Here is a 26,366-nt window from a genome sequence, read left to right on the forward strand (position 1 = left end):
AATTTGCCATGTCAGTTGTCAGTGAGCTCTGATAAAAATGTAGCATTCTGGAAAATATTAGCGTGATCCAAAGCAAACGTTTGATCAACACATCTCTATATGTCACTCAATAATCTCTCTCTTTGGAAGATCTAGAGTAACAGTCCAGAAACCGAGACACAAAACTGGAAGAGAGAATCAATGCTGTGCCAACCCCTAAACTAGTTATAAAGTCATAGAGTTATACAGCATGGAAACAGACCCAGCGGTCCAACCAGTCCACAATCCCAAACTAAACTAGTCCACCTGTGTTTGTCCCAAATCCCTTCAAGCCTTTCCTATTCAGGAAGTTATCTAAATGTCTTCTAAATGTTGTAGCTGTACCTGTACCCACCACTTCCTTTGGCAGTTCATTCCACACATGAACCATTCTGTGTAAAATAGTTGCCTCTCATGTCTTTTCTAAACCTTTCTCCTCCTACCTTAAAAATAAGCCCCATTTATTCATGCCTGCTCTGGCCCAGGCTAGACTGTGCACTGCTACAATGGTGTAGTGAATGTATGTTAAAATTTGATAGTGTTACCTCAGGTTGTTTGTGAAGGAGACAGCAATCTATCCTTTGAGATCTCAGTAATGAATACATTGATTCATTAACAGTCACTGAATGATTTTTGTTGAACCTCTATATTTAGAGTCAGAGTATGATCCAGTTTCATATTGTGCTTACGGCAGAATATATTCATTGAATCCCTCCAGTGCAGAAACAGGCCATTTGGCCCAAGCAGTCCACAACAACTCTTCGAAGAGTAACCCACCCAGACCCATTCCCCTACATTAATACTCTACATTTACCCCTGACTAATGCACCTAACCTGCACATCCCTGAACATTATAGGCAATTTTAGCATGGAATGTGGGAGCACCCGGAGAAACTCACGCAGACACAGGGAGAAATTGCAAACTCCACACAAACTGTTGCCAGAGGCTGGAATGAAACCCTGGTCTCTGGTGCCATGAGACAGCAGTGCCAACCACTGAGCCACCATGCCGCCCATAATTCTATATCCATGCTTCACTCCTGATCCCACCCGGGAGCTTATTGTAGAGTATTCAGAGCAGTTTATAGTTTGAGATATTGCCTCAGGCTGTTTGCCATCTCTCAAAATAAAGAGCATCCTCATGTTTACTTTTGCTTTAGCAAATTGCTTGTTGCTGCCTGTCCGTTGAAGAATCATTGAGTCCATGTAAATTCTTCCAGAAAATGTATTTTTTGAAATGCTTAAAAAAAAGACCAAATTAATCACATTAAAAGACATGTCGTCAAATTGACCACATGTCGATCATGCCTCTTACTCATGCAGGACCATTTCTATGGTTTCAACGCCAAACTTTGTCCCCTGAAGTAAACTGTGTCTCTCGCTTAGCTGACCTTTGTATCCAGTATTGGCATTCCTGATGCTATTTCGTCCTCCCCCCTTCCCTTCAGATCCAGGAAGATCAAGTTTAACCTAATGAGCAGTCTTCTCCCCATTAGTAACTCTGCTGGAGCTATCCCTGTAGTTGTGTGAGGGGTGGTCCTATAATGTTCCTGCCATCAAGCACCAAGATATCTTTAATGTATTTTTCCATGGCAATTATTTATTCAACAATCTCTTTGTGTATTGTTGAAGTCAATCACTTGCTTTTGATTCAGATGTATAAAGTTTTACAGATGGTTGATAGCAAATGTATCAACTACAGTTCATTTTTGATCATTTTTAATTAAGTGACCATATACTCAGCTCCTCTCCTTGCAGCTTTTGCATTATCTGAAAGTGCGGAACAAATGATTTCTGAATCATTCTCTCTATTCTACATTAATAACTAAAAGAAATATTGAGTTCTATTTTGATATCATTAGGTACCTTGTTAGGATTAGTCACATTCTTAAGTATGTTGTGATCATCAAAATACATTGTTCACTTTTTACAAAAGTTCAAAGTTGTCACAATGGTGGTTAATGTGAACTATCAAGTTTCAACTTCCATTATCTGATTTAGTACATGAGACATTTATGGACTAAAGGTGTTTTTTATAAAGGAAGAAACATTTAAAATAGCTGTAGCTGATCACTTGACCACAGACTTCTACAGGTTTGGAAGCCAGTGTGGAATAAATAAAATTATCTGAACTGAAATTCCCATTTAATCAAAAGGCATGAAACCAACTGAGTCAAGCATCACAAAATTGATATCTCCTGTTTTAATTTAGACATGTATGATAGATTATACATATTGGATATGAAAGGTTACCTGCAGCTATCTAAATTGCAAAGACAATGGAGACAGACTCAGGAACATGCAAATAAATCGCATGTAGCTGCTTGGCAGAGCAAGTAAATTATTAGGAATAGTGGGGATTGGGCAACTCTCTCTCTTTCTTTAAAAACCAGCACCAATGATAAAACAAATTGGAAAACCTTCCAGAGAATTCAATACTTGCACAAATTTTTCGATTGCTGAAGATACAAGACATGAACTAAAAAGCTGTGGTCTCAGGTTAACTATAACAACACAACTCTAGAACCTTTTAAAACTGCATTTTCTTCATCTTCCTATGGTAGTAGACATCTTCTCTTTTTAAGCTTTATACATGTGCTTTTATGTTGGATGTTGCATTTTATTATTTTTCTCAGAGTTAGTAGATAATAAACTTCCTCTTTCTTTCACTCAAGTCCACATTGTACGTGGCTCCTTCAATTTGGTCTAGAGAACTAAGAGTCACCATAGTTCTACTGGATACTTTCTGTCATTAGAGAGAGATGGGTGGCAGTAGTTTAACCTGAAGGTCACTGCACCACAGATGAGGACAAAAGTTGATGAGGACAAAAGTTGAGGAGGACAGTCCTCAAGGTAACCTTAGCCAGTGCAGACATTGAATCCACACAGCTGTTATTACTCTGCATTCCAAACCAGCTGTCTAGCCAAGTGAGCTAACTTACCCCCTCTCAAGTATAGCTGCATACTAAAAAAAAACTTTGTTGTTGTCAATAGAGGGGTTAAAAAGAGGGAGAGCTGATTCACACCTCCCCCCCCCCCAAAACAAAACATAGCAAAGTAAAAATTGGAAATTTGTACGCTCTGTTTAATTTCACCACAGTTATGCAGGAGAACTTCAAGATAAATTTAAGACTGCTGTGCAACATTGTGTCTTCAAACTGAGATTGCCAAGTGATTCTCCATGTGGTAAGGATTTCAGCCAGAAGAGAAGTTTAACTCTATTGAAGATGTTGATAGAACACTTGCAGAAGCAGTCAGTGGGCAGGGAGGATGGAGACTGTTAACACAGAAACATACTTTTTTCTGTTACATCTCACAGCGTCTTCTGGCATTGAGTTTCATCCTTCATTTTCTGGCTGTCCTTGGACATAATGTTCTGAGACTGATTTCAAGCTCAGAAGACACATACTTGTTTTTGTTGCATTGTTGTATCCAATCTTAGAAACTTTGCCTGAGGATCCTCAAAATCAGAGGATACATCCTGACTTCTCTGTTGAGTTCCTCTGAACTAAAATACATGGATTTGATCCAGGAATTACAGACATTTACTGGAATTTGTGGGGTGCAGTAACATGAAGAAAGTAAGGACTGCAGATGCTGGAGATCAGAGTCAAAAAGTGTGGTGCTGGAAAAGCACAGCAGGTCAGGAAAGGAGCAGGAGAGTCAATGTTTGGAACACCTCCATCCAAGGCCCCAAAGGATCTTTCTTCCATCTGGCAGAGATTTTCCTGCACATCCAAACACCTGATCTACTGTGTCTATTGCTCTCGATATGGCCCCCTCTACATCAGGGAGACAGGACACCAACTCGCAGAACATTTCAGGGAACAACACTGAGACAAATACACCAAACAACCCCACTGCCCTGTGTCTGACCACTTCAACTCCCTCTCCCACTCTGCCAAGGATATGCAAGTCCTGGGCCTACTCAACCATCAAATCCAAGCAACCCAACGACTGGAGGAAGAATGCCTCATCTTCCGCCTTGGGACCATTCAACCATATGGCATCAACATCAACTTCACTAATTTCCTAATGTCCCCCCTCTCCACCTCATCCCAGATCCAACCCTCCAACTCGGCACCAGCCTCTTGACCTTTCCTACTTGTCCACCTTCCTTTTCACCTATCTGCTCCACCTTCCCCTCCGACTTATCACTATCACCCCCGACCTGCATCTACTTATTGCCTTCTCAGCTACCTTCCCCCAGCCCCCAGCCCTACGCTCCTATTTATCTCTCAGCCCCCTTTGTGCTCCCCAATATTCCTGATGAAGTGCTTATGCCCAAAACGTCAACTCTCCTCTTCCTTGGATGCTACCTGACCTGCTGTCTTTTCCAGCGCTACACTTTTTGGTGCACTAACATACTGATTATTTTAGCTGACTAGTAATAGAGTCCTGGGCTAATGGAATTCCAACACTACTGTGGCAGAGGGAGAATTTAAATTGACATTGAAATTACAGGATTATTATAAATAACCACTGGGTTTGTTCATGTCCTTCAGGGAGAGAAATCTGCTGTCTTTATTGTGTCTGGACTATTTGTGATTCTAGACTTAGAGCAATATGATTGACTCTTACCTGCCCTCTGAAATGGCTGACCAAGTGACCCAGTCATGAATAATCTGCTACAAAGCTTTTAGGTCTTGGTGGAGGGTTGCTTTTCAGACTGGTGGCCTGTGACTGGTGGTTGCTACAAGGATCAGTGCTGGGTCCACTGCTTTTCATCATTTATATAAATGATTTTGATGGGAACATAAGAGGTATGGTTAGTAAGTTTGCAGATGACATCAAAACTGGAGGTGTAGTGAATAGCGAAGAAGGCTACATCAGAGTACAACAGGACCATGATCAGATGAGCCAACGGGCCAAAAAGTGGCAGATGCAGTTTAATTTAGAAAAATATGAGGTATTGCATTTTGGAAAGGCAAATCAGTGTAGGACTTATTGCACTGAGAGTTACAAACACCTGTCATATGACTAATTAGCAGTCTCAGAGTGTATTGGAAAATTGAAAATATGTAACATTTGGCTGTGAAATAGATATCAGAGTCGGTTACTGTTTAGACAACAATTTGAATTTGACAAATCGGTTCATATTAGGCCACAAGATACTAAAACCCAACAAAGTTTGAATTTATTGTTTTTGCCAACATTAAGCCAGTGAGACCATCCAATGTTGGGGATATAAAAAAGGCAGCATTTTGAAAGTCAGACAGAGTAACTGCCTTGAGAGAGTAACTACAATTGATAGTAACTACCATCAAAACACACTCTATCAAAGATACTTTTTCATATGAAACATCTTCGCAGTAAAACAAGATGACCCAGGGAGATCTTCAGCCAGAAGAAGACACACCAATGACGATAACTGCTGTATGGTTTTGAAATTAAGTTGATGTAATTTTAATAAGTGTTTTATTGGAACAGTATATTTGTATAGAGTTGGGGGCAGATCATAAGCAGCTAAGAGAAAGGTGGGAGGGGCTTAGAGTTATGAATAGTTATTGTTTCATATTCATTTTTAGAGTTAAAGAATAAGTTGGTATTAGAGGTACACAATTCTTTATTCAAAGCCCTCAGGGCTAGCTAGTTTTCAGAATTCGGAATTTTTTGGATTTCAGAATACGTGGCAGTTTCACGGTGAAATAACAAAATTTTACCGAACAGCAGACGCACCTGTGAGTACTGTGAGTCCTGAGACATCACTGCCAGTGCTGGGCTACGCTGCCACGTCACATGTGAGTGACATGGGCTGAGTGAGTGTGGAGTTGGGTTAACTGTTTGCATGCCAAACAGCCTTGCTAATGAGAAACAAACTTTACAAAGAAAGCTTCGGATTTCTGAGCTTTTCAGATTTTGATAAAGGATTGTGTCACTTTATTTTCCCTTAATAGTGGAATTTTGGAGTTCTCTGTTGCTTATATTTTAACAGATTATGAGGCGTGGTGAGCTTTTCTGGGTGTTTGGTTTAATTTACAGAGGGGTTTACCACCATGTCATAACATTATACACTTAATGGTAAGGTCCTGTGAAATGTTGCTGAACAAAGAGATCTTGAAGTGCATGTTCATAGTTCCTTGAAAGTGGAGTCACAGGTAGATAGAATAGTGAGGCAAGTGTTTGGTATGCTTTCCTTTATTAAGTATAGGAGTTGGGAGGTCATATTGTGGCTGCACAGGACATTGGTTAGGCCACTTTTGGAATACTGCGTGCAATTCTGGCCTCCCTCCTATAGATAAGATGTTGTGAAATTTGAAAGGATTCTGAAAGATTTAAAAGGATGTTGCCAGGGTTGGAGGGTTTGTCCTATTGGATGAGGCTGTATAGTCTGGGGCTATTTTCACTGGAGTGCCGGAGGCTGAGGGGTGACCTTATAGTGTTTATAAAATGATGAGGGGCATGGATAGGGTAAATAGACAAGGTCTTTTCCCTGGGGTCGGGGAGTCCAAAACTCGAGGGCATAGGTTTAAGGTGAGAGGGGAAAGACATAAAAGGGACCTGAGGGGAACCTTTTTCATGCATAGCATGATGCATGCATGGAATGAGTTGCCAGAGGAAGTGGTGGAGGCTGGTACAATTACAACATTTAAAAGGAATCTGGATGGGAATATGAACAGGAAGGGTTTAGAGGGCAATTGCCCAAATGCTGGCAATGGGACTAGGTTAATTTAGGATATCTGGTCGGTGTGGATGAGTTGAACTGAAGGGTCTGTTTCTGTACTGTACATCTCTATGACTCTATAACAGTCATAAACTGCAGGGCCACAATATGGCAGCTTGTTACCACCTTCTCAAATAGGAATGGGCATTAAATGCTAACATTTCCAATCATTTTTAAATGTCGTGAATTTTAACAGAAGTCCCCATCTTGCAAAAATGATATCATGCCTTCCTTAACAAGCTGATACTGAATGTCCCTGCTCTTTCCAACTGCAGTCCAGTAATAACCTCCCCGCAAGGCCTTGTTACTGACTATAATTCCACTGGTCCCAATTTGAATGCATCAGTGAGATTCTATATGAATCCAAGCGTAGAATGTTATTTAAAATCTTCAACCTTTCTGTGCTTGTACAATCATTACATTTACTACCCGATGCCTCCTCTGTGGCCTGCCTACATAACACCAGTGTCTCATTCCCATCCAGATTTGATTCCTCTATGTGCCAATATAATCAATGCATCATTAGCAATGACTGTCTACTCCACTGCAGTTATTCTTCTCTTATTCATTGCCCATGTGCTGCCTCCTGGAGACATCTTCATGACAGGAAGAGGAATCATTGAAGTGAAATTATTTTGTTTTTATTGCTTTGAATGGGATTTGAATACATTCCAAGATTAGAAGGATGGTGTCATGAAGATTAGTATATTCAGCTTCTCCCACATCTGTCTCAACTGTCTGAATTATTATGTTATTTCATTGCATGTCCAATAACAATTCAAGGACAGGAGTAAACTCCCAGTATTCATCCACTAATCCTGCACAAATTGGTTCCCAGATTCATCTGTTATAGACCATGCTGCAAATTAGGTGGGAATTCCTAGAGGCCTGGCACTCCAACCACAATGCCATAAACAAACACACAGATTGAGATACCATCTATCAACCCCTCAGAAAATGAACAGGAAATGACATCACCACAAACCCCAGGAACCCCATCCAGGACAATCATATAAATAGAAAGCAGGAGACAACAGCTTCGCTTCACTTGGAGGTCGCCACTGATGATGTTACCTAGCCAGGTAATGAAACGTCTGGATATCAAACCTACAGCTCAGCGAGCAAACCTACACCCTAAACCTCAACCTAAGCTACAAACCTTGCAAAAACCTATTTGCTTGTTCTCCCCACATCCGAGTAGGTTTCCTCCCACAGTCCAAAGGCATGCAGGTTAGGTGGATTAGCCATGGTAAATACAGGTATACAGGGATTGGTTGGGGCATGGGTCTGGGTGGGACACTGTTTGGAGGGTCACTGCAGATACAATGGGCCAAGTGGCCTTTTCCCGCACTGTCAGAACTCTATGGTTCTAAACTTTGGCACTGGTTTGAGTGCACAAATCTGACTTAGTTACAAAATAAAAAAATCGTTTGTATCATTTGATAACCTGCTCTCAAATAACTACTCTTGAAATGAATGAAGATCTGCTCTGGCTGATTTCATAGATTACATGCCATAAAATAAGCAGAGGGAGATGAATTATTTTCAACACAGCTCAAAATTGATGTGACCAGGATTGTTTATAATATCACTTTAAGAAGGAATATGCCAATGAGCAAGTCATCATGATGTTTAACATTTGGCCAGCAGCCAATGCACAAAGATTACAACATGTGGTGTGAGAGCGTGGCAAAACTTTTATCGTGAATCTGTTTGTTGTGACATCCTGTAATAAAGCTTCAAATAAACAGAACCTGCAAGTGGTTTACTAGTCCTGGTATGAGGCTGGTATATTTGTGCTAAGCAAACATGGAACCACAACCAAATGCACTGTCTGAAAGGTAGATGTGATTAGATTCAAAGAGAACTAAATAAATACTGAAAAAGGATAAATATGCTGGACAATAGTGGGAGAGTGGGAGCGTGTGATAAATTAGGGTCCAGATGAGAGTGGTGCTGGAAAAGCACAGCAGTTCAGGCAGCATCTGAGGAGCAGGAAAATCGACGTTTCGGGCAAAAGCCCTTCATCAAGAATATTCCTGATGAAGGGCTTTTGCCCGAAATGTAGATTTTCCTGCGCCTCGGATGCTGCCTGAACTGCTGTGCTTTTCCAGCACCACTCTAATCTAGAATCTCGTTTCCAGCATCTGCAGTCCTTGTTTTTATCGTATGTGACAAATTAGCCAGCCCTTTCAAAGACCTGCAAAGAGAACAATAGATCGAATGGTCTCCTGCTGCACTATTTCACACTGTTGTAATTAACCATATAGAACAGGGTAGGCCGTAACTTCATTTCTGCTCTGCTTCTACTATGCTGATTTCAGCAAAGATTTGTGGAGGAGATGGCAAAATAGCCTTTGGTTCATGTTCCTTCCTCCTGTTCCTGATCCTCATCTAATAGCTGCTTTCTTCATAACAAGAGAAGGAATCAAAAAGCTGTGGCATGGGTTGATTTTAATCTCTTTATAAAAGATCTGAATACAATCCAAGGTTACATAAAGAACAACTTATTAAAAACAAGTTGAAGTATGGGAAAGTGTTTTTTAGAAGGTTTTAGAATTTATTTAAGAAGGTTTTTTGCCCCTTTACAAAATATGAAACAAATTGCTGAACTTTTATTGCAGTGGATAGTAAATGCAGTTTCTGCAGAAGATTGCAACTACACTGTGTTTGATCATTTCCACTGTTGTTGATGGTATCCTTAAGCACATATTTGATGTTGACATGTTCAGGCCTGCATTCTATTGTAACCATTACCATGGCTACGACCCTAAAATAACATTTAAAAACAAAGCAAACTAAAGCACAGTCAAAAATCACAGGGTTTATTTTTCACGTTCAGAAAACAAAGGCGATGCCAGGAGATTTCCCATGGAATGTGTTTGGATTCCTGCAGAGGTTGAGAATTACTCGAAATTTTGCAATGTTATAAATCTGAGAATACCTCATCCTGTTCACCATTTCAGCTAAAGGCTCTACAAGAACATGTTAACTGTTTACCTCTGTAGAGGATCCTTTCAAAAATGTGGTTGCACATGGTAACTCATACTATGTTGGTGATGTATAGACTGGAGGGAGAAGTGCAAAGCACAACGACTAGGAATTCAAGGTTATTCAGAGTCTGAGTTCAAGAGTTTTCTTTCATGCTTCCCAGTGATGGTGGATTCAAGTCCCATTATTGAGACTTGAACAAGTCATTTAGTTTTTCCATAATGGAACATTTCAGCCAATAAAATGCAGTAGCTGTTGTTATGTAGGGAACATGGCAACCATGTTTCGCACAAGCATTAATGACCGAGATATTTGTTTTCTGTGTTGTTGATTGAGCAACAAATTCTGGCCAGGATATTGGGAATGTCCCTCATTCTTATTCAGATTAGTGGCATAGGATCTTTTGCGTTCACCTGTCAAGTCAGATGAGTTTTCAGTTTATCATTTCATCCTAAAGATAGCACCTCCCTCAGGACTGCAATGGAGTCACAACATGTGTTCAAGTCCTGGAGTGGGCATGCCACTTGGAACTTAGGGTGGCAAAGTGGCTCAGCAGTTAACACTGCTGCCTCATAGTGCCAAGGACCTGGGTTCAATTCCTGCCTTGAGCGACTGTCTGTATGGAGTTTGCACATTCTCTCCATGTCTGCTTGGGTTTGCTCCGATTTCCTCCCACAATCCATAGATGTGCAGGTCAGGTGAATTGACCATGCTAAATTGCCCATAGTGTTAGGTGCATTAGTCAGGGGGAATGGGTCTGGGTGGGTTACTCTTCAGAGGGTCGGTGTGGACTTGTTGGGCCGAAGGGCCTGTTTCCATACTGTAAGAAATCTAATCAAAAATTTTGTTCCAACAATGGGACGACAGTTGACACTTCAGTGCAACATTGAGATAGCTACCAGAAAGTGCCACTCTTGGGTGTGATGACACAGTGAACATAATCTCAGCTCCAGGACATCTCTGCAGGTGTTCCTCAAGGTAATATCCTAGGCCCAACTATCTTCAGTTGCTACATCAACAGCTTTCCCGATGTCACTAGGTCAGACGTGAGGATGTTTACTGATGAGTGTGCAATGTTCGGCATGATTCACGATTCCTCAGATACTGAAAGAGTTCAGATCAAAATGCAGTAAGACCCAATCAATATCCAGGTTTGAGCTGACAAGTGACAAATAACATTTGTGTCACACAAATGCCAGGCAATGATCATCTCCAAGAGGAGATAATCTAACCATTGCCCCATGACATTCAATGGAGCTACCATAACTGAAGCCCACAGTATCAACATCCTATGGGTTGCCATTGGTCAGAAACTCAACTGCACTCACCATATAAACACAGTAGGTACAAGAACAGGTTGGAAGCTCGGAAACTGGCAGTGAATAATTCACCTCCTGACAACCCAAAGCCCGTCCAGATCTACAATTCGTGAGTCAAGATTGTGTTAAAATACTCATGACTTGCCTAGGTGAGTTTAGCTCACCATTCAAGAAGCTTGACACCATCCTGGACATAACAGCCCTCTTGACTGGTACCACATCCACAAGCATCCATTCCCTCCACCACCAATGTTCAATAGGAGTAGTGTATACCATTTACAAGATGTACTGCAAAAATTCAACAAGGCTCCTTATCAACACCTTCCAAACCCATGACCACTTCTAGCTAGAAGGACAAGGCCAGAAAATACATGGAAACACACTCCAAGTCATTCTGACTTGGAAATTTATCACATTCCTTCAATACTGTTGGGCCCAAATTCTGGAATTCCCTCCTTAGGGTATTGTGGATTTACCATGGACTTCAGTGGCTCAAGAATGTATTGCATCATCACTTTTTCAAGGGCATCTAGGAACAATCAATCAATGTTGGCCCAGCCAACAATGCCCATGTCCCACGAGCGAATAAAAAAAAGTTACACTGATGCCCCATCAAACCTTCAATCATACACAAATGATCACATGGTACAATTTTGAAGAAATGCTGGCAGATTCTCCACAATGTCATGACCTCTCGCAATCAACATCACAGAAAAAGATTATCTGATTATTTTCAAAATGGTGGTGGTGGGAGTTTGCTCTGTATAAATTAGCCCATTAATTTCCCACATTACAATATTGACTACACTTCAAAAAGTACTTAGTTAGAACAACCTGAAGCTATGAAAGAGATCACATAAATGCAGGCTTCTTCTTTTGGTTATTGAGTAGTAACTGGGTTAACTTTGCATCCTTTTAAAATTAAATAATGAAAGCTAAAGACAGACAGAATTTTAAATAAAAGGATATAAATATTCAGAAAAAGAGATAAGAGTAAAGGTAAACAGTTAATAAAACAATAACAAATATGACAATTGCAGGAGAAACATCTTGATTAAGTTTTTTGAAGAAGTGGCAAAGAAGATTGCTGGAGGCAGAGCAGTGAACATTGTTTGTATGGACTTCAGTAAAGCGTTTGATAAGGTTCTGCATGATAGACTGAATAGCAAAGTTGTGTCACATGGAATCCAGGGAGAGCTAGCCATCTGGATACAAAATAGGCTTGAAAGTATGAGAATGGTGGTGGAGAGTTTTTTGGACTGGAGGCCTGAGACCCACGGTATGCTGTAAGGATTGGTGCTGGGTCCACTGCTTTTTGTCATTTATATCAATGATTTTGATGTGAATAAAGCAGGAGTAGTTAGTAAGTTTGCAGATCACACTCAAATTGGTGGTGCAATAGAATATGAAGAAGGTTTCTCAGAGTACAATGGGACCTTGATCAGATGGGCCGATGGACTGAGAAGTGGCAGGTGGAGTTCAATTTAGATAAATGTGAGGTGTTGCATTTTGGTAAGGCAAATCATGGCAGGATTTAATGGTGGGGTCCTGGATAGTGTTGTCAAACAAAGAGACCTTCGATTGCGGCTTCATGATTCCTTGAAGGTGGAATCACAGGTTGACAGGGTAATTGAAAGAAGTGTTTGGTACACTTGTCTTTATTAATCAGTGCATTGAGTACTGGAGTTGCGAGGTCATGTTGTGGCTGCACAGGAAATTAGTTAGACCACTTTTGGAATATTGCATTCAATTCTGGTCTCCCTGTTATAGGAAAGATTATGTCAAACTTGAAAGTGTAGACAAAGGATTTACAAGGATATTGCCAGGACTGAAGGGTTTGAGCTACGGAGAGAGGCTGAACAGGCTGGATCTATTTTCCCTGGAGCGTTGGAGTCTGAGGGGTGACCGTGCAGAGGTTTATAAAGTCGAGAAGGGTATGGATATGGTGACTAGCCAAGATCTTTTCCCCAGGATAGCGAAGTCCAAAACTGGAAAGCATAGGTTCAAGGTGAGAGAGGAAAGATTGAAAAGGGATTGAGGGGGCAACTTTCTCATTCAGAGGGTGGTGCGTGAATGAAATGAGCTTTCAGAGGAAGTGGTGGACGCTGGGACAATTATAACATTTAAAAGGCATCTGGATGGGTATATGAATAGTAAGGGTTTGGAGGGATATGAACCAAATTGGGACTAGGTTAATTTAAGATATCTGGTCATCATGGACAAGTGGACCGAAGGGTCTGTTTTTGTGCTGTGCAGCTCTATGGCTCTATAACAAGTGTCACTTGTGAGTCAGACTTTGATGAAAATGACCCACAGGCATTCACTGTCCTCTAATTCATCAAACACTTTGTCTGACACTATTTCACAAAGAAATTTTTTTTCTCACCTTCCGGCACTGGGATATTGATTGAAAAAGTCCAGTAAGTAGTAGAAGTTACAAAAATTCAACAAGCTGTGCTCAATTCATTTTAATTTTAAATAGTTGACCTCTGGAGACTTTATAGATGAAGAATCAAAGCCATGTGTAAGTTTAGGCAAAGTGCATGTTCAGCCATAAGGGCTAGAATTCAATTTCAATTTTAAATTTAATACTTTGATTTTACATTATTAGCAATATGTTGCAAAATTTACCACTTCTTGGAAGTTAGAGTTGTGTGGAGCAGAAAGAGTTCCCTTTGCAGTATAAGCTGACAATCGGGAGATACAGCACCACTACTGGTTGGAGGATGTGGTTACAATGTGACAAGTTTACATAGATAATTACCATTGTAAAGTGGACATTAGAATTTATATTGCAAAAACTAAATAGAAGTGTAACAAAAAACTAATAAAAGGAACTGCTCATATGTGTAAGATTTTTCAAATATACTGTAAATTATTTATTAAAACTGTTCATTTTTCCCTAATGTATAAAGAAGCTGTTTGATTAATGTAAGACATATTCTGCTTTGCTTGTAATCTAACAGATTTCCTATCACAGTTTGACGAAAGTGATCAAGCCGAGATGATGTCATTTAGAAGTGAGCCCAATGTCAAGCATTATATCACGGCAATGCCTTTATGTAGCTTTCCACATGGGCCCACTTCTGTCACCTCATCACTGGAAAGCAACAGCTCCATTGTCTCGCTTCCATACAGGTCAGTTGTCAGTGTTGTAAAAATAAAAGAACTGGTGACCAAGAGAAACTAAGGTCCATACAGCTCATCTTCTACCACTGTGGTAGTTATTATAATGACACTGAAAGATGTTCATTGATCATTGCAATTACTCTCGATCAATTAGTTTGCAACAGACTCATTCAAGACAGAAATGATGGAATACTTTCCATTTACCAGGATGAGTGCATTGACAACTCTCAATGTACTCAGCAGCATCTAGAACAATGCAGCCCCACTTAATTTGCACTCAAACCACCACTTTCAACATTCATTTACTTGCAGCAGTGTGTATTGTTTACAAGATGCACTCCAGTAACACACCAGGGGTCTTTCAACAGCACCTTCCAAACCCATGACCTATACTACTTAGAAGGAGAAAGTGCAGCACGTGCTTTTGGAGTATCACCACCTGCAAGCTCCCCTCCAGGTCACACATCACCCTCACTTGGATCTATATTGTTCATCTTTCGCATGCAACCTCTTTATTACCAGCACTTACACCATATGGAATGCAGCATTTCAATAAGGCTGTTCCATCACTACCTTCTCAAGGGCAATAAATGCTGGCAATGTCAGCAGTGCCCGCATCCCTTGAAAGAATTTTAAGAAAGCATAACTTGTACTTATAAGACACATTAACACAGTATAATGTCCCAAAGTTATTTCACAGTAGCATCATCAAACAAAGTTAGAAGTTCGGGAATATTTAGCAGGTGAGAAGTAGATTTTAAGTAGTTACTTAAAGGAGAAAATAGAGAGGTATATGGTGAGGTAATTTAGGCCCTCAGCAGTTGAAGGGACACAACTAATGGTGAAACAATTAAATTAGAAATAATAAGGAGGCTGGAATTAATGTAACACAGTCTTGGAGGACTGTTGGAATTGTAGGAGTGGAGGTAGTTATGGAGGTAAAGAGACAAAAGTCTATAGACAAATTTGAAAGTGAAGAAAAGGATTTTAATACTAAGGTGTTCAACCAGGAGTCAACATAAGTCAGTTGGCAGAGAAATAATGGATTATCTGAACTTGGTGAATGAGGGTCTGGGTTGGAGTAGTCAAGACTAGAGGCAACAAAGATATTAAAAGATGAATGTTTTGGCATCAATTCATCACAGGCATGGGTGAAGCAGGGAAATATAAAGGTTGAAGAATAGTATTGATATATAATCAGAATCTCACCTCATCATTAGAAATGAAACCAGGGTTGCAAACAGTTGACCAGGAGAGGATAGGATTTGTGGTGGAGTTCCCAATATTTAGTTGGAGAAAATTTCTGCTCATCTAATACAGGATGTCAAACAAGCAGCGTAGTAGTTTTGAGGTGGAAGATGTGTCAAGAGATCTGGTGCTGACTTGGACCTGTTGGGGGTTGGTTAGCTCAGTTGGCTAGATGGCTCATCTGTGATATAGAGCAACATTAACACGCAGGTTCAGTTCTTGCACTGGCTGAGGTTACTATGGAAGTCTTGCCTTTTCCACTTCACCCCTCACCTGAGGCATGGTGACCATCTGGTTCAACTCGCCATTAGTTGTCTCCTTCTAATGAGAAAGCAGCCCTACGGTCTTCTTGGATTATCACAAATTTACCTGACTTGAAACTGACATTACCAGTGTACTAGTGTTAATTAAAACTGTTTATTTATGGAGTGTATCACTAAGAGGCAGTCTAGGATAAGAAATAGGGGAGTCTTAATTATATCTTAAGGGAACACTGGAGGTAATGGTTCAGGAACAGAAAGAGAAGCCATTGCAGGTGAAACTCTGGTGACATGTATAAGAATGGAACTCGGTGTTTGCATTGTATCCAGCTGCACGGTGCTTGAGAGCTTTTATAAGTTGATGATTTGGACAACCATGTCAAAAGCTGCAAAGTGATAAAGTGGGAGCCAGGAAGAGAAATTGGGTGGTCATCAGTTTCATGGGAATAGGGTTGAGGGAGCAGGAGAAAGATTTCAATGACAAGGTGGATTTGGATAGTTTGAGTGCAAATAAAAGAGAGAAAAATCTGGGTTCGGGGCTGGAGCAGGGAGTGCCTTGGAGGAGACTGGTTTCATTGGCTAAGAAAAATGTGGCATGTGGTAGCCAATTAGATGGCCTCGTTCTCATGAATGAGTTAATCTTATATATATATATATATATATTTGGGAACCGTGACCTAGAATTTCAGATCTGAATGATGAGGCCTTGAGGTACCTCCAATCTTGGGCGTTGGAGCTCATTTCCATGCAGAAAAAAAGATCACATCATTGTGACACTTAGGCAAATGAGGGAGGTAGTTGAAGGAAACTGCAGTTGCTCGGCAGAGAGATTTGCAGACACTCCAATCATACTCCAGGACATTGCAAGTTAAATACCTATGGAATTAATTGCCTCCATGAACTATGCTGTCTCAGGTTATTGTTAAGCTGGCCATACACCAGGTCTCAAGAAATTATCTTTTGTTCTCCTCAAAATGAATGGCAGACCCAATGTATCTTTAATGAGTCTTGGATGAGTTAATTGACATACACTCTCTCAGTATGCAACAAGGGGCTCACCTGACTTTCCATACACACTCTAAGCCTTTTATCATTGTAAGACTGGGATCTGCCAGGAACAGGGGAGCTCAGTATCACCTTACAGGATGTTCCAACCTTTCCACCCAGTTAGGAATTTGAATCTCATAGCGTGCACACGGTAGATGGATTGCCTGATCAAGGGGTGTCTGATTGCAGAGTGGGGTATTCTCATCATGAGACTGAAGAGAGGGTGTGTAGGAGAAGTTTATGATAATGTGGCTGTGGGGGAGGGAGTGGTGGTTAACCTGTGCAAAAGTACTTCTTGGGAGATTTAACAGAGGTATTCAAAATCATTAAGGTCTCTAGACAGAGTGAATAAAGAAAATACATCACTGATGGAAGGATTGAGAATAAATGGGCACAAGTTTAAATTCACTGACAAAAGTAGCAATGGAGACATGAGGAAATTTGTTTTCATCGCAGTGAGTGGTTAAGATCTGCCTGAGAGTATGGTGGAGGCAGGTTCAATTGAGACATTCAAGAAGTAATTGGATTATCTGAAAAAGTAGAATATGCAGGATCACAGAGAGAAGATGGGGGAATGGTTCTAGGCGAATTGCTAATTTTTCCTCATTTGCTGTTACCACGAAATGAGAATCAGCTCTCCTCTTTTCAGCATCTTCTTTGGCCACAATGGATATTTAATGGTCTTTCCAGCAATTTGCATCAATATAAATGTGGTCAACCTGTTCACCCACACGAATCAATTAAGGAGTCAATCACAAGAGTTTTTTGAATGATAATCAGATCAATTTAATTAGAACAAAGGAAAAAATGCTTGCAAATATTTACAAGGAAACAAGAGAAAAGGCAAGAGAGCATGTCCAGTGTATGAAAAGCAGTGCTCCAACTACAAGATTAGATTCCCTACAGCGTGGAAACAGGCCGTTCGGCCCAACCAGTCCACACCGACCCTGTGAAGAGTAACCCACCCAGGCCCATTTCCCTCTGACTAATGCACCTAACACTCTGGGCAATTTAGCATAGCCAATTCACCTGATCTACACATCTTTGGACTGTGGGAGGAAACCGGAGCACCCAGAGGAAACCCACGCTCCCACTACAAACTCCACACAGACAGTCACCTAAGGCTGGAATTGAAACTGGGACCCTGGTGCTGTGAGGAATCAGTACAATCCACTGAACCACAATGCCACCCTAAGAAGCTGTACTACTTTGCACACAGGTATATATTTTGAAGGAAACAAAGCAATCAGGTAAGGATGGCTGCTGGATTCTGCTGAATGATCACAGATATAATGGCATCTGGTTTAAAGGTGATTAAAAGCTTGTGACTATTAGAATGATGACAGTAGAAGGTGAGCATTAAATGAACATGAAGTTGCCAATAAATGGCATTGCTATGTGGAAGATAATGTGTTTCTCCAACTTTTGCAAAGTGACGCAGGATGATGACCCTATAATGAAGCTCTCGCAGGTAAAGCTGAGGTTATATAATAGAATGATTCGTGTTCCCAGAGGACAAATAGAGCTGAGAGCTCAGTGCAATGTGAAAAGTTAACATCTGGAGTTTTAGATAGTTTAGACATTCATCTCAGTTGAAGAAAATTTAAAGTTTGGAAAGGTAATGCTACATGTACCAGAAGAGATTTGCAGCATTTTGCAAGCCACATTATGCTATTGACTGCTGACCAGAAGAGGTTGCAAAGATTTTTTTTCAGGTTGTAGATGTCTTCCTGGTGAACATCCATCAAAGTGGATGAGAATGGGAAACCAACTTCATATCTGTGGAGGAGAGTTCCAGCGGCCCTCAATTTAGCCTAAAAGACAAGATAGAACAGGTCAAAAAGAAGGGATTAATCAAGGAAGTGATAATTCCTACCAACTGAATTAGCAGAATGGTAACAGTGAAAAAGACTGGAAATCTGACATTATGCATAAATCCAAACAATCTCCATAAAGCTTTGAGGTTGCTTCACATCAATCATTTAATAAATGTTGCCACAACAAGACAGAAGTAAAGGATGGTTACTGGCAAGTGAAACTGGGTGAAAGCAACAATTTTCTAATTACATTCTGAATGCCATTCAGGAGCACAGATGGCTCTGCATGTTGGTTGGCATTTCCGCTGCTATGGAACAGCATCAATACAAAGGAACATGAGATAGCCAATGATCTTCCTAGAGTGGATAATTTGATTGATGATCTGCCAAGTCTATGGATATGGAGATACAATGAAGAAATAATCATAGTCATAGATCATATTATAGTGTGATGGCTAAAGGTAGATTGCCAGATGAGCCTGAAGCTGAACAGAAAAAGATAAAATTGATTATTCTGAGGTCAAGTATATAGATTATTGTTGACAAGGTGATAACTGCAGCAGAAATACAACAACTAACAGAAAAGTGATGCAAATGATTTGTTGGATTTGTGAACTCTCTGATAAACTCCTTGTGTAATTCGTCATCAGAATATGAACCTCTATGCAAGCTCACTTGTAAGGGTATACAGTGGCATTGAAGCAAAAAGTAATTTTTACTAGAAACAAACTACAGTTACCATAGCAACTGCACTTTCAATGGGACTAGCTCTCCCTGGAGAAGGAATTGCAGTCCAGGAATGAACAGATATTAGATGAACCGCTAACACCAACTCATACATATGCCATTAAAAGATCAGAATGTTATAGAGATTGTGGGTGACATTTAACTGCTGGAACAGACATATGTGGCACTGACTGGAAGAAATACAGTGTTTATTTATAATTTATAATTTTTTGTTTTATTGGGTAACGTAACGGTAAAGGAGGCTGTTTCGACAAATGTGTTTGTAAGAACACTGTAAATGTGTCACTTTCTGCAGTCATGTAACCTTTGTTATAAGTTGCTTACACTTTAAAATGAACTGCCACTGAAAAGACTACATGAAATAACCTGGTTGTTATTGCAATGCTTTTGTTTGGACCATGTTGTATGTAAGTTGGCTGCTGAAATTCCCCTATAACGACAACATTACACTCAAAAGGTTTTTAATTGGTTGTGATATCCTTCCTGAGATCCTGAGGTCACAAAGGCACAAGCTTTTCTTTCAAAGAAAAGTTCACTAACGTGTTTTGTCCTTAAATGTCAGGATTACGCATGCCAGCTTTTATTTGGGTACACTGTCAGAAATTTAAACTTGTCACTTGATACAAGAAAGTTCTCACTTTGATGTTTACTTGCACAGGTAGATGGCATATTTGTTTTCATTTGTTTATTGATGGATTTGTTTCTGCTTTATCTCAGCTACCTCTGCCAATAAAAACAGCTACAAAGCCAAGAAAAACAGAGCTGCATTTCTGTGGGCCTGATTAATGGATGCAGACGTGCAATGTCGCATACTCTTAAGGAAGGAAACCGAAAGAACCGCAGATAATGTAAATCAGAAACAAAAACAGAATTGCTGAAAAAGTTCAGCAGGTCTTGCATCATTTGCAGTTCTGAGGAAGGTTCACTGGACCTGAAACGTTAATTCTGATTTGTCTCCACAGATGCTGCTGGACCTGCTGAGCTTTTCCAGCAATTTCTGTTTCTGTTTGCTTAAGGGAGGAAGTAAGTGTCTCCTTATCTAATTTGGCCTGCATGTAACTCCACATTCACGGCAATGTCATTGGCTCTCAATTGGATTCTGAAATGGCCTAGCAAGCCAAATGTGTCAAAACTGCTACAAAATCCAAAGAAAGCAATGAAAGCAGCCAGACCACTGGATCAGTATTTATTACCCATCCCAAGTGATCTTGAGAAGATGCTGCTTGAACTGTTGCACTATGTGGTATAAGTACACTTACAATGTTGCTCGGGAGGCAGCTTCAGAATCTTGCCATAGTGATATTGAAGGAAAGGCAATATATTTCAGGGTCAAATAGTTTGCGGCTTGGAGATGAACTTGCAGCTGGTGGTACTCCTAGATAGCTATTGCCCCTGTGACTCTAGATGGTTGTTGGTTCAGGAGGTGCTGACCAAGATGCCTTGGTGAAAAAATACATTGCATTCTATGCAGTGCTGTTACTGAGTGTCTGTGATGGAGAGAGTGGATGTTTGGGGATATAGTGCCAATCAAGTGGGCTGTTTTGAAGTGAATGGTGTCAAGTTTCTTGAGTGTTGTTGGAGTGGCATTCATCCAGGAAACTGGAGAGAGTTACATGATACTCCTGACTTATGCTTTGTAGATGGTTGAAGTGCTTTAAGGAGTCAGGAGCTGAGTTACTTGCCTTAGAATTAGCAGCATCTGCTCCCATGGCTACAATATTATTATAGAGTCTAGTCTAGTTATTATAGGGTCTAGTTGGTCAAAGGTTGGTGGTAGGGGATTCAGCGGTGATAATACCATTAAATGTCACCGGCAATAGTTCGATTCTCTCTTGTTAGCAATGGTCATTATCTGCTACTTGTGTGGTACAAAAGTAATTTGCCACTGGTCAGCTCAAGCTTGGATGTTGTCCAGATTTCACTGGACAAGTGAGACTGCTTCAGTATCTGAGGAGTTGCAAATGGTGCAGAACATTGTACAAATATCAGCAAAAATTCCCACTTCTGACCTTACGATGGAAGACATCAGAGCTAGAGATTTTCAGCCAATCTGCAAAACTATGGATCATGAAGCTGATAGTTTATCTACCAACATAAACATTACAGGTAACTTCCACTGCTACAGCTGCAAAGTTCAACTGCTTGCAAGTAATTCGTCATAAACAATTCAGAAATTGATCCCTTTTTATAACTTTTAAACACTGGTAAATACAAATGGACTTGGTTACCAGTGGCAAATTACTTTTTCTTCTGGTAAATGTTTGATTAGATTCCACTGCAGTGTGGAAACAGGCCCTTCAGCCCAACCAGTCCACATCAGTCCTTTGAAGAGTAACCCACTCAGACCCATTTCCCTCTGACTAATGCACCTAACACTATGCGCAATTTAGCATGGCCAATTCACCTGACCTGCACATCTTTGTTTCAGTGGGAGGAAACTGGAGCACCCAGAGGAAGCCCACGCAGAAATAGGGAGGATGTGCAAACTCCACACAGTCACCGAAAGCTGGAATTGAACCTGGGTCCTTGGCGCTGTAAGCAGCAATGCTAACTACTGAGCCACTGTACCACCCCTTTGGTATCAACTGTTAGTGCATATGTGTGTTGGGTTACTAATAGAAGGGAATTCTTCTTTAGATTAACATTTTTGAAACCATTTGGGAGGGTGAGTGAACAAAGAAGGAAAGTCAGTTCATCAGAAACTCAGCTGGACTCACCACATAAACACAATGGCTACAATAATAGGTTAGAGGCTAGGAGTACCGCAGTGACTAACTCACGTCCTGACTGCTGAAGGCCTGTTCACCATCCGCAAGGCACAAGTCAGGAGTGTGATGGGATACTCCCCACTTGCCTGGATGGGTGCAACCCCAACAACACTCAAGAAGCTTGACGCCATCCAGGACATAGCAGCCTGTTTGTTTGGCATTGCATCCACTCCTTCCACCACTGATGCTCAGTAGCAGCAATGCGTACTGTCTGTGTGATGCACTGCAGAAATGTACCATAGATCCTCAGGCAGCACCTTCCAAACCTACAACCACTTCCATCTAGAAGGACAAGTAGAGCATATGTATGAGAACATCATCACCTTCAAGGTCCCCTCCAAGTCACTCACCAACCTGACTTGGAAATACACCACCGTTCCTTCAATCGCTGGGTCAAAATCCTGGAATTACCTCTCTAAGGGCATTGTGAGTCAACCCACAGCCGGTAGACTGCAGCCGTTCAAGAGGCAGCTCCCCACCATCTTCTCAAGGGCAACTAGGGATGGACAATAAATACTGGCCTAGCCAGCGATGCCTACATCACACAAAATGAATTTTAAAAAACCCTCCTCACTTGGGAGCTAAACAGTTTATGGTATCCCATCAGGAACCATAACAAATTGAGGAACCACCCTGGGGATGGATTGGCAACAACCACCATCCATGGATAGATGAGGCAGGACTGCAGAACTTTAAATCTGGTCAGTTCACCATGGGTTCACCTTGCTCTATCAATTGCAAACTGGGGTTCTGCTGTTTGATGTGCAAGTCATCTTGTGTTGTGGCATTAACAGGTCGATACCTCAGTTTCAGGCATGCCTGGTGCTGCTCCAGGCATCCCTTCTGCACTCTGCTCCAATAGACTTGATGTAAGGTTACAGCGACTGACAGAAAGTGCAACAGGCTTGATTGGAATGGTAGTGTGTGGATTACTGGGCCATGAGAATACAGGTTCAGGTTGAATACAAAATCTCTTGTCTTTGATTGCTCACAGTCCCTAGGGATGCCCAATATGAGTTAAAAAATTTGTTCAACATTTATGAGACCTTTTCTCCAAATGGGGAGAAAGTGAGGTCTGCAGATGCTGGAGATCAGAGCTGAAAATGTGTTGCTGGAAAAGCGCAGCAGGTCAGGCAGCATCCAAGGAACAGGAGAATCGACGTTTCGGGCATTCCTGAAGAAGGGCTTATGCCCGAAAAGTCGATTCTCCTGTTCCTTGGATGCTGCCTGACCTGCTGCACTTTTCCAGCAACACATTTTCAACTTTTCTCCAAATGATTGTATTCCAGTCACTCCCACCGATAAAGAGAATGCCAGAGTGTTAAAGCAGGACAACTGTCGGGTCTTCCCACAAGTAAAGCAAAGTGAGGAAGCTGGATGAAAATTAAAGGGCTGAAGTATGCGGGAAGCAATATAAGGAAAGTGTATAAATTCAGTAGCAGTAAAGCTTGTACAGAGATAACAATAAGACCTTAAGCTGAATACATGTGGGAACAGGAAGCCATTGTCAGTTGCAAGATTGGAAGTTGGCGGCTGTGTTTTGGTCTGAGTGTAGTTTGTGGGGAATAGTGGATTAGGATGTCAAGGAGAATTTAGAAGAATTGATTTGAAATAAAAGTATGGAGAGAGATCCGCCAATGCAGATGAGGTCAGAAGTGATGGAAGATTTAACAGCAATAGATGTAAACAGTCTTGGCAATGAATGAATCGAAAGGATGACATATTTTCCTGATTTGGTTCAATGTGAGTAAGCGGTTCAGATTTGCATTTGAAATTACAATAGCAAAGCTAATAAATTTTTAAAAATGCAAAAATCAATGTGTGTCTGCATGGGCTGGGCATGAGTACAATAACATTACATATATCACATGATTCACAATCCCTGACAGGTAAGGATTACAAACTGTAATGGCAATTTCATCCAATAATTTGTTCTGTTAATATCACACTTTCATCTGGAGATCTACTTTTACCATTAAATCATACTATGCTATTCAAAGCCTCCATCCGATACCAAGTTCCACTTCACCAGTTCTCCCCTCCAGTTCTACATTGGCTACCAGTGACCCAGGAACAACATATCACAATCGTCACTCTCATATTTAAATTCCCTCATAGCCTAGCCTCTCCAAAATGTTTTAAACCATGAACAGACACCCCTCATAGATCATTATATTCCTCTGACTCTCACCTTTATCAGTCTCCCACTAAAGCTTTCCCATCTCCATTGTTGTGTGTTTGTTGTACCTTCCAACACTTTTGATTCCTTTGTGATCTAGGGTGTGTGAGTTAACCACATTCTGGTCTAATGAGAAGAGTCTTGTAATGTAAAGATAATGTAGTTTACTGTTTCCCTAAAACTATTTGTTGTTTTCGAAAAATAGATTCTACATTACTACAAAGACTGTTGGGAGGATCTCACCTTATTTCTGTTTTTCACATTATCCTACCTTACACTGTCATAAGATCATCATAGTGGGTGGTGCCCGTTGCATTCAATTGAATAGTAAGCCTTTCACACAACAACTAAATTCCTCTCCCTCCTTTAAGACCCTCTTTAAAACCTAGCGATGAAGATTTGGTTTCCCCTCCTTATATCATTGCAATTGAGATCAATGTTTGCTTCATGACTGCTTTTTGAAGAACCTCAAGATATTTTATGCTTCGCCAGTTGATAATTCACATAAATTGTAACTTCTTGCCCATTGAAGCTGCTTTAGGCACCTAACCAACTTACGATCTGTTGATATTTTAAAATCTCAGTCCATATCTTCTAATTGAAAGATTGTCATTGCTTAACTGTTGACTTCTATTGCATGTTGGAACTGTGTAGGATTTCTATACCCCAGCAATTGCCCAAAAAGTTGAAACTTCCAATGGGCATCTAGAACGCAGCATCTAGAACATTCTGAAAAAGTGCCCAGTCCTGAGTCAGTATCAGAAACACTAGAGTTTCTGACTTACTTACCTTAAGAGTTTGTCAGGAAATGTTAGAGAAATTAAAACCTGCTCCATTCCTTGGGTAATTTTCAGGAAAGTCCTCGCCTAACAACACCCTTCCAACTTCGCATTGGCTGCTGATGACAGCTACTCCCAGCACCCAATACAACCCACATCCAACCTGACAACTCTGCCTCCCAATTGACACCCTAGTCACCTAACCTATCCCGACCCTAACCCCCATCCCATCTCATCCCACGGATATCCTTTTGGGCTCCAATCTGACTAACACTATCCCTCCTGACCTGATTACAAACTCCCTGCTCCACCCAATCCCTAAACAATGACCCCTGCAACTGACCCACCCAGACAAGTCCCACTCCTACCCAACAGTCACCTGGGTAACTCACTTGACACCCCCTCTCCTTTTATACCCTTCTCCCCCCACCTCACCACCACCACTATCTCCCCTCAGTCCTCCCCCACCAAGCACCCTACCCCAAATCACTGGTTATCCTACCTCTTTGCCCAACCTGTCTTCCTATTCTCCACTCATCTGGCACCCATACCACTCATTCAGTAGGCACATTACCCCCCACAAACCTGGTATCCTAATCCCTTAACCCACCTGGCACCTGCCTCCCCTCATCCACCAGACACCTGTACCTTTCACCACCTGGCATCCTGCCCTTCACAAATCTGTACTCTATCCTCACCCCTCCCTCCCCATCTGGCACCCTACTCCTCTCATCTTCCTGGCATCAGTAACACCTTATCAACCTGCCATCTTACATCCCCATTCACTTACCATCTTAGCCCCCAAACCCTGACACCCCTAGACCTCTCTTACTTGGCACACATAACCCATCTTACCTGCTGTCAAGTAGCTTGATGATTTTTAAGCCACAGAATACAGCAGCTTTTGCTGCAAAAGGGGAAGTAACCTCAGCATCAATCCACTCTGCCATTGTCTATGTGGTTTGCTGGATTACCTCCAGTGTTCAGCCATCTGCCTTGGAACATAAGCCAGGAAACCCCTGTAAAGGTGAATGGGCAACTTTCAGTCTTTCTGGATTGGAAATAGGGATTCCAATTCAAATCAAAATAATTGGCATTGTTTTCGTGATGGCAGTGCAATTACACAGTTATTACACAATTACACAATTACAATGACTTTTCCACCACATCTCTGTTTCAGTTTGTAGCATTCCTCCCTCTGAGTTTCTGGGCTCCAACATTGAGGCTGACTCTCCAGTACAGAACTGTGGGTTAATTCTAGTTGCATTGATAGAGGTCCTATCTTTTGGATCAAATTTTATGTTGAGGCCCCTAACCCTAACTGCCTGATAGGTAGGTGTAACAGAGTATCTACATAACCTACTATGTGAAAGGTGATCAAAAGAGTTATCCCCAACATC

The 26,366-nt window shown here is 41.1% G+C and overlaps 1 protein-coding gene across 4 annotated transcripts in view; it reads left to right on the forward strand.

Moving 5' to 3' along the window:
• Positions 1 to 26,366, forward strand: part of LOC122563731 (uncharacterized) — a 71,704-nt gene that overhangs the window by 32,573 nt on the left and 12,765 nt on the right. For all 4 annotated transcript variants that reach the window (XM_087976901.1, XM_043717878.2, XM_043717877.2 and 1 more), the window contains exon 7: positions 13,959 to 14,130. In XM_087976901.1, the coding sequence (XP_087833027.1) occupies positions 13,959 to 14,130 (172 nt within the window). The remainder of the gene's footprint in view (positions 1 to 13,958; positions 14,131 to 26,366) is intronic.

The sequence above is a fragment of the Chiloscyllium plagiosum genome, unplaced genomic scaffold (genome assembly GCF_037043375.1).
Source record: "Chiloscyllium plagiosum isolate Xiang-an unplaced genomic scaffold, Cpla_swu_hap1 HiC_scaffold_30, whole genome shotgun sequence".
Taxonomy (NCBI): domain Eukaryota; kingdom Metazoa; phylum Chordata; class Chondrichthyes; order Orectolobiformes; family Hemiscylliidae; genus Chiloscyllium; species Chiloscyllium plagiosum.